This window comes from Sarcophilus harrisii, chromosome 2, assembly GCF_902635505.1.
Source record: "Sarcophilus harrisii chromosome 2, mSarHar1.11, whole genome shotgun sequence".
Classification (NCBI taxonomy): Eukaryota; Metazoa; Chordata; class Mammalia; order Dasyuromorphia; family Dasyuridae; genus Sarcophilus; species Sarcophilus harrisii.
In genome coordinates, this window is record NC_045427.1 from 521,704,141 (window position 1) to 521,720,037 (window position 15,897).

General features: G+C 31.7%; 1 protein-coding gene across 7 annotated transcripts in view; it reads left to right on the plus strand.

Moving 5' to 3' along the window:
- CSNK1G1 (casein kinase 1 gamma 1) overlaps positions 1 to 15,897 on the plus strand; it is a 225,499-nt gene that overhangs the window by 124,814 nt on the left and 84,788 nt on the right. For 6 of the 7 annotated variants that reach the window (XM_031955399.1, XM_031955401.1, XM_031955402.1 and 3 more), the window contains one exon: positions 8,616 to 8,685. The exons of the other annotated variant lie outside the window; for it this stretch is intronic. In XM_031955399.1, the coding sequence (XP_031811259.1) occupies positions 8,616 to 8,685 (70 nt within the window). The remainder of the gene's footprint in view (positions 1 to 8,615; positions 8,686 to 15,897) is intronic. 7 annotated transcript variants of the gene reach the window in all.

Here is a 15,897-nt window from a genome sequence, read left to right on the forward strand (position 1 = left end):
TCAAGCACAGAGGGAAATGTGTAATTTTTACTAGGAAATTATAAAATGAGAAAGAAGGAAATTGATGCCAGACAGGAGCGATCTATTCAGTGGTGGATCTGGGTCTAGGTCTACGTGTCTGTCTCATCAAAAATGAAACAAGTCTAGAAGGAGAAAACCTGAGGCTGAAAAAAGGGATTGTTATGGTCAAAGGAAGGAATTTGAATTCTGTATCCTGAAGACAACAGATTGGGATATTTGAACTGTTTGCCCTGCTTCCCATACCATTAATCAGGGCTATTTCTTCATAGAACACAATTTCATAGAACAGATCTGAGACAATATGAGTTAACTTTGTCCCCAGGTGAGGGCAGCCATTTGGTACCCATCTAGGGGCCCTTTGGGCTAAGAGAATATAAAAACAGCTTTAGGACTTTGGTGGAGAGTTCTTAAGACTCAGAGAACTGCCTTACTCATTATTTTTAAATCTACTTGCCAATAGCTTTTATCTGCTTTTATCTTTTTGGACTATTTTTTAGTACATTAGAAATTGCTTTTATCTAAGAGTTATTGGATATGTTTTTATTAAAGAAATTGTTTATCTGAGCCCTTAGGCTCTAAGTCATTCCATTGTAATAGATGTAAGTTGCTTCTTTGGTGATGGTGAAGTCATAAATGTAAACATCCTTCAAATGTGTCTCAGAGTGAAGTGAGGGTATATATCAAAGAAATTGAAAAGACTGATGAACTAAGATATAAAATGAGGAAAATATGATAGCACTTTTTTCAGATTATCATAAGGTTCAAAAGAGATAATGAATATAGGCTTTTTTGCAAGCTTAAAAGGACTATCCATTTCAGGTGTTATTCCACTAAAATGTTAGTTTTTACTATGGAAAAGAAAGTTAAAATCCCTTATATAACAAAATATTAATAACAACATTTTGGGTAGCAAAAAAAAAAAACTAGAAAAGAGTGTCCCTCTTTTTGTAAATAAATCAATCAGGAAACATTAAGTACCTATGTTGTAGGTATTGTGCTAAGTGCTGAATATACAAAGAAAGGTAAAAAGTCCTGCTCTCATCGAACTTACAGACTAATGAGGAAGACAGCATATTTAAAAACAGAGCAAAATGGAAATTTTTTTTTTTTTTTAATGAAGGCACAGATATTAAGCAAGATCAGGTAAAGGTTCTTGTAGAATGTGGAATTTTAGCTGGATTTGAAAAGAGCTGAGGCGTCCAGGAAGTAGAGATGAGGAAGAAGAGCATTGCAGTCATGGAGGAACAATCAGTGAAGATGTTTGACATTGGAGGGAGCGTCTTATGTGAGGAAAATGGCAGGGTTTACAATATTACCCGATAGAAGAATGAAGAATGGAGAGATTGGCCTAGGAAGACTGGAAAGGTGTGGGGAGAGGAGTAGTTATAAAAGACTTTGAATGTGAAATCAGGATTTATATTTGATTCTGGAGATGATAAAGATCCACTGGAGTTTATTATACATTAATGTAGTACTCAAAAGCTTGTAAAACTCTTTACAAGTGTTATCTCTTTTTATTCTCACAATCACCCTAGGAAGTAGGGACAGTTACAATCTTCATTTTAGAGATGAGGAAATTGAGACAGACAGCTTAAGTGACTTATCCACAGTCACACAATGAATTTCTGAGTCAAGATTTGAACTCAGATTTTTCTGACTCCAAGTCCAATGCTCTATTCACTACACTACCAAGCTGGTAAACACTGGTTAAACAAATTGGGGTATTAGAGTTAGATGCAGCTAGGTAGTGCAGTGGATAGAGTAAAGGACTTAGAGTTGGGAAAATTCATCTTCCTGAGTTCAAATCCATCCATAGATACTTACTAGCTGTGTGACCCAGGACCTCAGGTTGCTCAGCTGTAAAATGATCTGGAGAAGAAATGGCAAACTACTCCAATAGTTTTACCAAGAAAATTCCAAATTGGGTCACAAAGAGATGAACACAACTGAAAAATGACTGGATAACAGGGTTAAGGGAGATGAGTAAAGAAAAACATGGTTAAGTACAAAACTTTATATAATTTAGTTATACAAGATGAATGCAACTAGAATATGAGAGAATCTGCCAAGTAGGGAACACATTTTGAAGCATATATCTTTCCCACAAAATACATTAGCAAATTATATAGGGCATTGATATGAAAATATGAAGCTAAGAGTATTATCTAATAGATAATTGATCAAAGTATATGAACATAGTTTTTAAAAGAATTATAAACATAAACCAGCCATTTTTTTTGTTTTGGTTATACATGTGCTTTTTTTTTTTTTTTTTTTTTTTTAACATTTCGTTATGAATGATGTTGGGAGAGAAAAATCAGAACAAAAGGGAGAAACCACAAGAGAAAAAAAAAACAGAAGAGGGGAGAAAAAAGTGAATATAGCATTGATTTATATTCAGTCTCCATAATCCTTTCTCTAGATGCGAATGGCATTTTCTATCCAAAGTTTATTGGGATTGCTTTGGATCAGTGAACCACTGAGAAAGAACCAAGTCTGTTCATTGCTCAATCTTGAATATTTTTTAATATATTTTTTAAAGCGCCAAATCAGAAACACAAATTAAGACATATCTAATATTTTAAAATACATCCATCAAACTAACAAAGATGAGGAAAATGGAAATATGTTGGAAGGGCAATGAAAAAGCAAACACATTCAATTACTATTGGTGAGCCTGTGAATAGCTCCAACTGTTTCACAAAACAATTTGAAATTTTTTAAGAAACTTGCAGGAATCCTTATACTGAGCATATACCTCATATATATCAAAATCTTGATAGCAACCCTTTTTATGGTAAAGAAAGTTGATTGCTGTAATAACATAATTTATCACAGAGTTGTAATGAGTATCAAATAATATTTTAAAGTACTTTGCATACCTTCAAGTCCCATCTAAATGACTCTCTGAGTTTTGTTCTCTAGCCATTCTGGAACATTATAAACTACAATATATAAATGTAGTTTTTTGGTTTTGTTTTGTTTTATCTATTGTAATACATAAATATTAACTAACTATCATTCCTTTTTACTTGATTATTTGAAATTTTGCATTTTTCTATCTTATGATAATTTTTAAAGTTTACAGATTTTGGCCAAAGATGATATATTATTCATACTTTGAATATGAAGAATCATGAGTCAATCTTCCATCTTGAAAATAGATGCTGATAAATGGCACCTACTAGAATTTTTATGTAGTCATATCTTCTAAGGTATAGGTTTGGCCATGTCACTTCTTTGAAATCATGTAAACCATTTCCATGTTAGACATTTTATGCAAGAACACTAAGAAAGGAAGGAAGGAAGGAAGGAAAAAAGAAATATAGCATGCTTCAGACTGTGTTCAGGTGATGCCAGTTCTTTCTCTTGAGGAGATAGACTTTTTCATCATAAGTATTTTGGGATTGTCTTGGATCATTATATTGCTGAGAATTGCTGTTACTATGTACAGTATACCCCTGATTCTGCTCACTTCACTTTATTATCAGTTCATTTGTGTTTCCTGAAATCATTGTTTGTCATTTCTTATAGTACAATAATATTCCATTTCTCCATTATGTTTCTATTTACTTGATAATTTATATGCAGCCCACTATTAGATAAAGATCTAATTTTGAATTAGGCAAAAAAAAAAAAAAAGTGACTAAAGTCTCCATGACCATATTTATGACCTAAGAAAGTCATTGACAGAAAGACAGGCTTCTATGTACACTATAGAATTTATAGTGGTACTTAGTGAAATAGCAGAGACGTGGAAATAAAGTAGTTGATCATTAATCAAAGACTGGAAAAATAAATTTTGTTATGTTAATGTCCTGGAATATTGCTGTATTTAAAAAGGGGACAAATAGAAATGTATGGAAAGACTTGTATGAACTGATCCAATAATAGTGAAGTAAACAGATCCAGGAAAACATTGTATACATTGACTAATAATGTGAATGAAAAGAATGACATTAAAACAATCAAAAGTGAATGTTTGAAAATTGTAAACAAACTACTTTTTGCCTTACCATATTATCTTCCTTGTTTTTGTTGACATTTAATGTTTCATGAAACATTTTTTTTATTCTTTTTTTTCATCTCTCATCTGATAAGTTGAAGGTGACCAGTCATCATTATTACTAGAAAGGGGAAGGAGAAAAATAGTTTTCAATTTTATGTCCTTTCACTTTCCAATACCCATCCAGGGATTCAAAGATAGAGGACAGTGTATACATGAACAACTGATTAATTTTATCCTGGAAAAGGGGGAAATTGAAAGCCTATCTTTTAGGGTCATTGTTCTCTATATAATTTCCTCCTGCCTAGATCATATATTGCACAAGTAACCTGCATAAATTAGGACTTAATTACAAATATAATTTTATTAATATTGGCAATAAATGATTGACAGCTATTTTATATTTTCATTTCTCTGAATTTTGTTTTGCTTTGTATTGCAAAATGTGTACTTAAAAAAAAATTTGCTTTATATTGCTTTTTATTTATATTGTCCAAAATGAAAAGCATCTGGGTTAGAATGTGTTTCAATATGTTCTTTCTCTAAGGAGTCTTGACTAAAGTAGCTATGAGAAACATTGTTTTCATCTTTACCTTCTCTCTTTCTTACTATTAAGGAATGAGAACAGTAATTGAGTTCTTTTCCATGTTAAAGCAAAATTTGCCTTGAACTTTACAGCCCTGTAAGGTGGTTGTCTGTTGTCAGTTTAGATTTTCAACAGGATGTGTTTCACAGGCTTGTGATTTTGGAAAATGACCAGACTCCTATTTGAAATATAATTAGCATCTAGCACAAAATATGTACTTGAGAGACTGCTTCGCTATTTTTGTTCCATTTTGCTGGTCTTACCATTGTGTATATATGTTTTCTAAGGGGTTGCAATAGAAATACTCTTATCAATTGTATATCTGCTTTATCATTACAACCTTTTTAATTCACATAGGTCTTGTTAGTTGTGAAATAAATATGCACATTTTTTTCTATTCAAGTCTGTTCTGGAAAACTACTTTGATAGTTCATTTGGCTGAACATTCCATGGCCTTCTGTTCAGAAATATTGGCTATACAACATAACAAGCAGGTCCCATAATCTGTTTTGAGCTGTTTTATATTCCATCTGTAAATTCATTTTTAACTGTGGATACCTTAAAAATTCTTGCTTTTTTTACATTCTTAGTGAAATCAGGCTGAATGTTTCCTACTAAAGTTTTCCAGATATGAATAAAAGGAGATTATTCTTTCTTTGTATGAATAACAGAAATAGATAGTTGATAGAACTATATTCTGAGTTCATTATCCCAAGAAAATAATTTTAAAAACAAACTTGGGTTTTTCCTCGAATAGTGTAAAAAAAAAACTTAACAGTATCTAACAAAAGTTAGAAACAAATTGTGCACAATGATAGGAGAATGTTACCAAAAAATTTGGTATTCATATATCATGAAATATTATTTTCCCTTAAGAAACAGTGACTAGAGAGACTTATACGGACTGAAAAAGAATCAAAAGAATAATAAACACAGTGCCTACAACAATATAAATGAAAACAACATCATAAGATAATAAAAAATTCAGAGCAGTTTTATTTCTGGGATCTTCAGAGTTCTCAGTTGGGGATATTTAAAAGTATTGTAAATACTTCTACAAGCTGAACTCTTCAATAACTTATTCTATCAGTGATTTATTGAAATTCAGTATGTAGTCATAGCTTCTAAGGCATAGGTTTGGCCATGTCACTTCTTTGAAATCATGTAAACCATTTCCATATTAGATATTTTATGCAAGAACCCTAAGAAAGGAAGGAAGGAAAGAAAGAAGAAAAATAGCAATGAAGGAAAGACCAGAAGTCATTTTAGACTTAAATTAGAATTTAATGTCTTTGATTGAAAAGTTTGTTTAATATCTTAAAAATATTTTATATAATATAGTTCATCTTTGATAAGGATCTAATATCCAAGATATAAATGAAATTAGGAAATATGACCAAAAGCCATTCACTCTGACTAAATTATCAGAGAGCATATACTAATAATTCTCAGAAGAACTGCAAATGATAATCATATGAAAAAATAAGAGAAAAGCAAATCAAAATAACTGACGTTTTAGCTTATATGTAGCAAATTGACAAAAATGATGAAAGATGGGAATAGACTGTTAGAGGGATATAGAAGACAGGCATAATAATAAAAGTTTGGAGTTGTGATTTCATCCAATCTTTCTGAAAAAGCAAATTGGAATTTGGACAAGAAACTGCCTTAAATATTCATATCCTCTGACTCAAAGATCCATTGCTAGATATATATCCCAAGGACGTTAAAAACAGAAAGATACTATGGATGCAATATTGAAATATTTGTAGTAGCAAAAACAAAATAGTGCTACTTCAAAGTAATGGAATATTTTTCTGCTATAAGAATCAGTAAGTATGATAAAAACAGAAGCATGGGAAGATTTCTATGAACTGATATAGATTGAATAAGGCAAAATCAGGAAAACAAAATATAAAATGACTGCAGCAATCTAAATGGAAAGATATACTCTCAAAGAAAAATAACCACCAAAACTGGACCTTATGTAATAATAATAACCAAATCTGGACTCAAAAAAGAACTAAAAAAATACAAATATCACTGCCAGAGATGTTGGAGGAACTTTCAATAAAAATTAGTGCATATATTGTCAAATTCATTTGATATTTACTTTTGCTGAATGACCTTTTCTTTTATTCTTTGTATAAGGAATTTTATTCTAGAAGTGAGGTCAGAGGCACACACATATGTATATATGTGTATGTGTGTGTGTATATATATATATATGTAAACAGTATTTTATCTTTTTCAATTACATGTAATTTTCATTTATTTTTTTCAAATTAAATTTTGAGTTTTAAATTTTCTCTTTCTCCTACTCATCCTCCCCAAGTTGACAAGCAATCTAAGTATCATATATATATATATATATATAAATATATATGCGCATCCATTCTGGCATGTGAACATATTTTCATATCAGTCATATTTTGAAAGAAGAAAACAGAACAAAAGGGAAAAGCTGCAAAAAAAATTTTTTTTAAGATGAAAATGGTATGATTAATCTGTCTTCAGATCTGCTTTCAGAGTCTGTATAGTTCTTTCTCTGGCTCTGGATCTGGATCTAGATAAGAATTTTTTGTCATGAGTCTCCTAGATCATTGTATTGCTGAGCAGAGCTAAGTCAGTCATAGTTTATCATCATACAGTATTGTTGATATTGAGTACAATGTTCTCCTGATTCTGCTCACTTCACTTAGCTTCAGTTCATGTTACGTGTTCCTAGGTTTTTCTGATACCTGCCTGCTCATCGTTTCTTATAACACAATAGTGTTCCATTACATCTACTACAACTTGTTTAACCATTCCCCACTTGTTGGGTAATCCCTAAATTTCCAATTCTTTGCTACTACCAAAAAAAAAAAAAAAAAAAACCTGCTATAAATATTTTTATACATATACATGCTTTCCTTTTTTTTTTTTTTTTTTTTAGTGATTTCTTTGGAATACAGACCTAGAAATGATAAGAACAAAGAGTATGCACAGTTTGATGCTTTTGGGGCATAGTTCCAAATTGTTCTCCAGAATGGTTGGATCAATTCACTATCAGTATATTAGTATATATGAACAGTATATTAGTGTCCCAGTTTTCCCCACATCTTCTCCAATGTTTATCATTTCCTTTTCTTCCTTGTTAGCCAACCTAATAGTTGTGAAGTGGTATCTCAGAGTTGTGTTCATTTGCATTTCTCTAATAATGAATTAGAACATTTTTTCATATGACTAGAGATAGCTTTAACTAAAACCTGTCTGTTCATATCCTGTGACCATTTATTAATTGAGGAATGACTTAACATTCTTATAAATTTGACTCAGTTCTTTATATATTTGAAAAGGGAGGCCTTTATTTGAAACACTTGCTGTAAAACTTGTTTTCCATCTTTCTGCTTTCTCTCTAATCTTGGTTTTGTTTATGCAAAAACTTTTTATTTAATATAATCAAAGTTATCCATTTTGCATTTTATAATGTTCTCTTATCTCGTTTCATCGTAAATTCTTCCCTTTTCCATAGTTCTGAAAGGCAAATTATTCCTTGCTCTTTTAATTTGCTTATGCTATTACCCTTTATGTCTAAATCATGTACTCATTTTAACCTTATCTTGCTATATGATGTGAGATGTTGGTCTATGCCTAGTTTCTACCATCCTATTTTCCACTTTCCCTAGCAGTTTTTGCATATAGTGAGTTCTTATTCCTAGAAGCTGGAGTCTTTGAGTTATCTTTCAAACATTAGAGTAACTATAGTCATTTACTACTGATCCCACCCTGCTATTTCTTCTCCAATAGTTTTGATGATTGCTGCTTTATCATACAGTTTTAAATCTGGTACTGCTTGGAGAGGCACATATATTTTAAAATTAAACTAGAAAAAAACAAAAAAAAATTAACGAAGCTTAAAAAAAACAGCAGAACTATTTGCTTTTGTTTTTTTAATATTATGATGGAAAAATATTTTACTTCTGTTTAAATATGACCATAAATTTTCTTCTTGGGTTGTAGGAACCAATAAAATCACGTGCCCCACAGCTTCATTTAGAGTACAGGTTTTACAAACAGCTCGGCAATGCAGGTAAGTCAGGTTTTTCTCTTTCTAGAATATGCCTTAGCAGGAAGCTCCATATTATATCAAATGTACTTTATTTTATACCTGTATTCAATCAGTCTTCACTTGTTGCTTTCCAAACAAACTTTCCAAACAAAGAGGTGATTGAATATTGTCTTCTGAAATTATCATTTCATGGATCTTCTTTGGTGTAATATTGTTCCCTTGAGACATGCCTTTTGTGTGTTTCTGGACAATGGAACAGTGATTTTTAAAGTCTCTTCATACTTATAACAAGGAAATGCTGAATTACAATTTACTATATTCACCCTTTCTGGAAAGGATAGTTATTTTAAAGACTTTCCAGAATGCCCAATACTTTGTCACTTTGTTGTTCTAATTTACTTCCAACTAATTCCACTTGATGCTCTTTGAGGATGTTTATCATTTCAGAAGAAGAAGCATAAATTTTTAAGCTGGTAACGTTCATTTATTTAAATGTTTGCAATGATTCCCCATCTCATTTTCTTCTTAAAAATAGCATAATCCTGGCCACTTTAATACTCTTTAGTAAGTGTGACCTTCCTTCATTTTTGTGCCTTGAATTGTAAAGTTTTTGACTTAGGAATTCAGCTCTGCAGATATCACCAATGCTATAAGTTTCTCCTGGGAATGTTGAATCCTTTAGATCCTACCTTTTGTATCTAAGTGAAATTTTGTTACAAATTGTGTTTTTTCACAATAATCATATTGCCAAAATGACTGAAACATGGTTTATATAGAGTTCAAATTCTGATAGAGTATCTTAGAAATAGAATTTTTCAAAAAAAATTTAAAAATCAAACTATAATAGTAAAAATTCACAGCTTCAAATATTTTTCATATTATTCCATTTGGAAAAATGTCTACCTTGGTTATATTTGCCTTGTTCATAATCAAATGTACCTCTATCCCCCATATCCCTTTATTATCTCTTGGTGACTTCATCAGCTTTCCTGCATTTTTTTTATCATCTCAGTGCAGAATAATTCTTAGTTTGAGTTATTCAGGCTTCATCTCTTCCTGAGCTGTAGTATGCTGTCATTATCTGCCTAGAAAATATTTTGAACTGCATGTTCTAAACACATGAAAAATTTCTTCTACCACACACATTATTAATTTCCTTATTCTTTTGAATCACTATCCAGCAAGCTAAGTTCACAATTCTTATATATTTGTATTACAATTATTTGAATACTTCTAAGAATGTAGTTTTATTTATTGTGACAATTCTCTATTGCATAACATGATGAAAATTTATGTTGCAGTGAGGCCTATTTTTTCCCTTCTTCCTTGTGACTCTGTTTACCTCTTTAATTTTTAAACCTTTTCCCTCTAGGAATGAAATGCTTTTTATTTTATTTTAGAATTAAAAGAACTAATTTGACCTCTTATTTTACTTAGTTCCATATATCTAGTAAGTCAATTCTGCCTTTGCGTCATTTCTCAGACCCATCCCTTTCTCTACTTATATGTTTACTATCTTCTCTCAGTCTCAGATTTGTTCGATAGCCTCCTAATTGGTTTCCTTTCCCCACATTATCCTATTTCTGATCTATTCTCCACATAACTGTCAAAGTGATATTCTTAAACATAGGGTCTCCTCAATATGCTCAACTGGCTCTCTGTTACTGTTAAGATTCAATACCAGACCTGCAGAACCTGATTCTAACCATCTTTTTCATCTGTAACGTATAGTATGCTCTTGGAACTCTGCAATATAATCAAAATGACCTTTTTACTATTACTCAACTCACACTTGGCTTTGCTTCCCGGTCCAGAATACCAACTTCCTTCTTTCCCCCTTTTCTCCCTCCCTCCCTCCCGCCTCTTAGAAGCTCTGGTTTCCTTTAAAACTCAGCTGTACCATTTACAAAACCCTTTCCTGTCTCCCCCTTACCCCTCAAACCCTTCAGCTACTCATTCCTTCCCTCAAAATGCCCTTTGTTTACTTGTTTTTATGTATTACATATATTAATGGATGGGTTTTCTCTCCTGATATAATGTTCTTGAGAACAAGTACGATTTCATCTTTACTTGGGGTTTTTTTTTAGCACCACAGCACTCATAATATCTGATATGTAAGCCTTTGTTGGGACCTTAAAGTATCATTGAGGCTAACACCTTCATTTTGTAGCTGAACAGGATCCAAAGAAGTGAAGTAATTTGGATAAAATCACACTGGGGAAGTAAATGTTAGAGGTAGAATTCAAAGTAGGGCCTCTAATTCCAGAACCAGTGCTTTTGCCATTTCATTTGGTTGCTACCATCATGTTCTTTTAAGTCTAACCATAGATATCTCTTTGACTCTCTGCCAGCACTTCTTACTGTTGATCTACTTTGTTACCTTGTGTTTGCTTCTATTTGAACATATTGTATCCCTCAGTAGAATGTATTCTCCTTGAGGACAGGTACTATTTTGTGTTTGTCTTTGTATATCACCTGTGCCCATCACAGTGCTTTGCACATGACAAGTCCTTAATGAATGTATGTTGAATTGAATTAAATATTCCTCTCTCATAATGTACTGATCATGATAATAATAGATAGAGGAGCCCCAAATTAAAGATAAGTGAGGAAGTTGAAACAAATAGTATTTTATATGACTGTATAAGTTCTAGTGTTTTGCCTTCCCTGTCATGGTAGGCTCTCTGTCAGTATTTATTAGCTGTGTAACTGATTTTATATATATACAATACATATATATATATATATTCTTAAGTGCGAAGGACCTTTTGGGTCACTGGTTGAGACTGTCAAGGTAGGTGGCATTGCCTAGACATTTAGCCTCAAATATACAATTTAATGTGAGTCCTGCCTTTCCAGAGGTATCTAAAATACTTTTTTGTATGTTTTGAAACATTTGTTAGATTGCTTCTGGTATCTTTAAATTTCTTGGTAATAATAACTATGCTGAGCTTAGCTAATAAAGTGAAATTGAGATAGATCTCAGAATATTAAAGCAGGCAACTTTGGATAGTTAGGCTTGTTTGGTGGGTTTGACCTCTGAATTCTTTCTATGTCTCAGAGCAAAACCAAGTCACTTAAAATTGATAGCCTCCATTTAGCAAGCAGAAAGAATCTCATGAATGTACTCTGTGTGGAGAATAAGAGATTGATTACCTGTAGTATACTAGTTTCTTTGATGCTCCATAGAACCATGAGATGGCACTGACAAGTACAATTTGGGCAGAATTGGAGCTGTAAGCTCTTGGAAGATGGGAAGGACCCTGAAGTTATACTCAGACCACTTAAGTGAGAAGATTTCAAGCCAGTAAATCTTTTATAGGTACATATTGTGCGTAGTTTCTATCATGGTAGGATATTTTATTACTCTGATGAATCTTTGGTCTTGATGTAGACATTCTTCTCATCTGTTACTAGCCCTATCCTTCTGTAAATAATAGTGTCTATTGAGTGTTTGGGAGGAAGTTAAGAGAGTAGACAGTATCTTCTAGATATCTTGTCATTGTATGATTACCATTGAAACATACAGGCTAATAATTATCTGTCATTTGTGCTAAATGACTGGCTTTGATCTCCTTTTTCAGGCACACATCTTTTTGCCATTGAACTCTGTCACATTTCTCATGTAGCTTACTGTTCAGTGTATATCTATCAGTCATGTGTCTTTCCATTGCTTTTGTGCAATCTTCAACTTTAATACGTCTGAGAATGTAGTATTTTAAAATTCACAGGTATATAACATTATTGTAAGGATTTTAAAAAAGTAATCTTTATTGTTCTTTTGGTTATACATCTCGTTAATTTTACCACATATCCCAACTAGAAAGATGTCCCATATAACAAATGTTTTTTTAAAAGAGAAGACAAAAGAAACCCCCCCAGCAAAACTATTCAATACATACAAAGAAAAATCTGAAAATACATGCAATGTCCCACCCTGTGGACCTCCCACCTCTATAGGGAAGTAGGAGGAGATGACTTATTTCTTTTCTTTGGGGCCATGCTTATTTTTTACAATTTTACAGTGTTCATTTTGATTGTGTTGTGCTTTTTTGTTCTTTCCATTTTTGTAGTCATTTTGTATATTATTTTCTTGGCTCAGCTTACTTGACTTTATATCAATTCAGGTTAAGTCTTTCCATGATTTTCTCATCATTATATTCATCTGAAGAATATCTGTTAAAACTCTTCACTTTTCTGAAGAGGAGAAATCCTGGTTTGGAACACAGGATATAACCTTAGATTGTTTTCCGTAGTTTGGTTAGTTTCACTGAAATTTTTTTTCTCTTTTATATTCTTCATTATAAGGCATGAGGAGAATACAGTGGGGAAAATAATATAACAACAAAGCAAAAAAAAATTTTTAGATGTATCACATTTCTCAAAGTATACAATTTTCCTAAAGCAATCCAACCTACTCTTCCCTTTCCTATTCATTTTCAGGCTTAGTTCATTATCCATTCAATTACATTTCATATCTGGAGAATATAACTGCTTCATCTAGTAATCCAATATATGTTGTTGAGTTATAAATTTTTATTTAATTGTCTTTGCACAATGAGTGTTCTAGTCTTGATGCAATCACTGTAGTATTATATTGAGAACAATTGGAGTACCTCACCTAGTTTAGAGACTCCTTTTTCATACGTACTTTGCATTGGTCATTCTCCACAATAGTCGTAAACACCTTTCAGAAGAATATTTATCCCTGTTTTATTCTTTATTTGATATCCTTAGTCAGTGGCTCAAACAGTATTATCCCTGTTATATCTTTTAAGTGATGATCTCATATGATTTTTAAGCTATAAATGAAAGATACCTTATTGAAGCTTGGAAGATACTTTTAAGATTTTTTTTTTTTTAAGCTGAATTAGGTGGGGGTGTTTTGGTTTTTTTATACTGAACTAATAATAGTGGAGTCTTATATTTTCTAAACCTTTTATTCAGTATTGTGACTATAAGGTATGGTCTGCTATAGAGTAGTACTGTCTGTGAAAGCCTGACTGTCCCCTTCTTACACTTTCATGAAGGAGATCCTTGATATATATATATGCTATTTTTGTAAAAATTTTATATAGTCGCATAAGTATTCATATAATATGCTAATCACTGAAATGTTCTTTGTCATTTTTAAAAAATAGTAATTGTGATTTTTTTCTCTGAATGTTTGATATCTTCCTTCAGACAGTAGTATGATCTCTAAAAACCCTCAGAATTGTTTTACTTCCAATACAGTTCTCTTTGTATGCTTTAGCTAGCCCAGCTATTGTCTTGTTATCTCCAGTTGCATTTTTATTTTTTCAAGTATTACATCATAGATTCTACTCTTAAAAGCCCCAAATAATTTAATTTTCATTGATTCATTAGACTGTTGTAATCTCGTTGTTCTTCCCAGTTTTGTCTTCTTTGATGCATTTCTTATTTATGTAGCACATTATGGTTTTAGAGTAGAGCTACTGAAATTAATGAAAAAATGAAATTGTTATTAAAAAAAAAAAAACCCTGAGAAATCTTTTCCAGTTTTCAACTGTTTTCTTCTAGTTTCATCTTTAAAATGCTTTCAAGTGATCTGACTTAGGATCTCTTGCCAAACTTTCTATAAATTTGTAATTTCCTGTTTAACTTACTGTTTTGAGAAGCAGTGCTGCTCATTATATTCCCGTCACCTTATTCACAAGATTTTAGAAGTGAGTTTTCATATTGTAAATCTTTTTTTCCCCTTGGATATTATGTCTTTTTGCGTGTCAAGGATATTACATGTTTATTGGTTAGGGTGGTTTCTATGCTTTTGGTCTTTTCATTGTCCTAACTGATTGACTTCAGTTAAACTCGTAAGAAGTGGTGAAAATCAGTGTTGACATCTCTTCATTTGTTCCTTCTCTGTTTTTGAGCACTATCACCTTAATTGTCAGATGGGAGATAACATGCTCCACAGTTAATTATATATCAGATTGTTTGTTTATATTTTACTAATTTAATATTGATTTTTATAATAAACAAATTATTGGTTTGATTTTTTTTGTGTATTTCCATGCATTTTTATTTTGATTGTGTGTTTGGATTCACATACATAGATACACACATATTGTTGATTCAGAAATGACTGATATATCAGTATCCAGCACTTTTCAGTCTTTTCATGTAATAAGTTTCATTTCCTGTTTGTGTTGTCCCATTCATGACTTTTTTATTCTTCTTTAAATAATTATAATTATTAGTGCTGTACATATGTGATGCTTTTTTACAATCCACAAGTCTTTGGTCTCTAATTTTTCTTAAATGCAAAGCAGGTTTGTGGTTTGAAGAATGATACAAAAATTCAGAGTTGGAAAATGCTGCTATGAAGTTTAAAAAAAAAAAAAAAACAAGACTAATAGAATGAAAGGAATCAGAAGACATAGTCCTTGTTTTGCCCATGTACTTATTGTTACCACTTATCTTAGCTGTGCCACCTTTGGGAAGACATTTAATCCCTCTGAACCTTAGTATTGTCATCTATAAAATGGAATAATGAAATCTTTTTTCACAAAGTTGTTATAAGTATCAAATAAAATCATTTATATTATAATTTTTTCAAAACTTTTAAGTGATACAAGTTGAATCATTAGACAAGCAAAAAGCTCATTTTTTTTTTTTAATTCCAGGGAATTGATTGGTGGTAGCAGGTTTTATTTTCTCTTGGAATAAATTGGAGTTGTAACAGTTTTCTACTATTTCATTTTTGTATTAATTTGTGGGACAAAATTATGGGATTCATCTATTAGAACAAAAGATTTTTGACATATTTCCTGGATTATGTTACTACTATTCTAGGATCTCCTCTATGTTTCTTCCTTTGTTTTATTTTATTTTTACATTTTACCAGTATTTACTTTTCCCTCTCTTCATATTCTTCCCCCACTTAGATAATTTTCAAGCAAAATTTGTGTTAATATTTTAAGAAATTTTAATATGCAACTTTGTGTTCTTGGAGGAATGAAATATTTCCATCTTTAAAATTAATTGAGAATGAGGGAGTTAGGTAGTGCAGCCCTGCACCAGCCCTGAAGTCAGGAGGACTTGTTCAAATCTGATCTCAGACACTTAAAACTTCCTATCTGTGTGACCCTGGGCAAGTCACTTAATCCCAATTGCCTCAGCCAAAAAAAAAAAAAATTAGTTGAGAACAAAGAATTGTCCCACAGGTATAAAGTTTTTCTCTTTTCATTAATGCCTTGCCCACTTTTACAAATT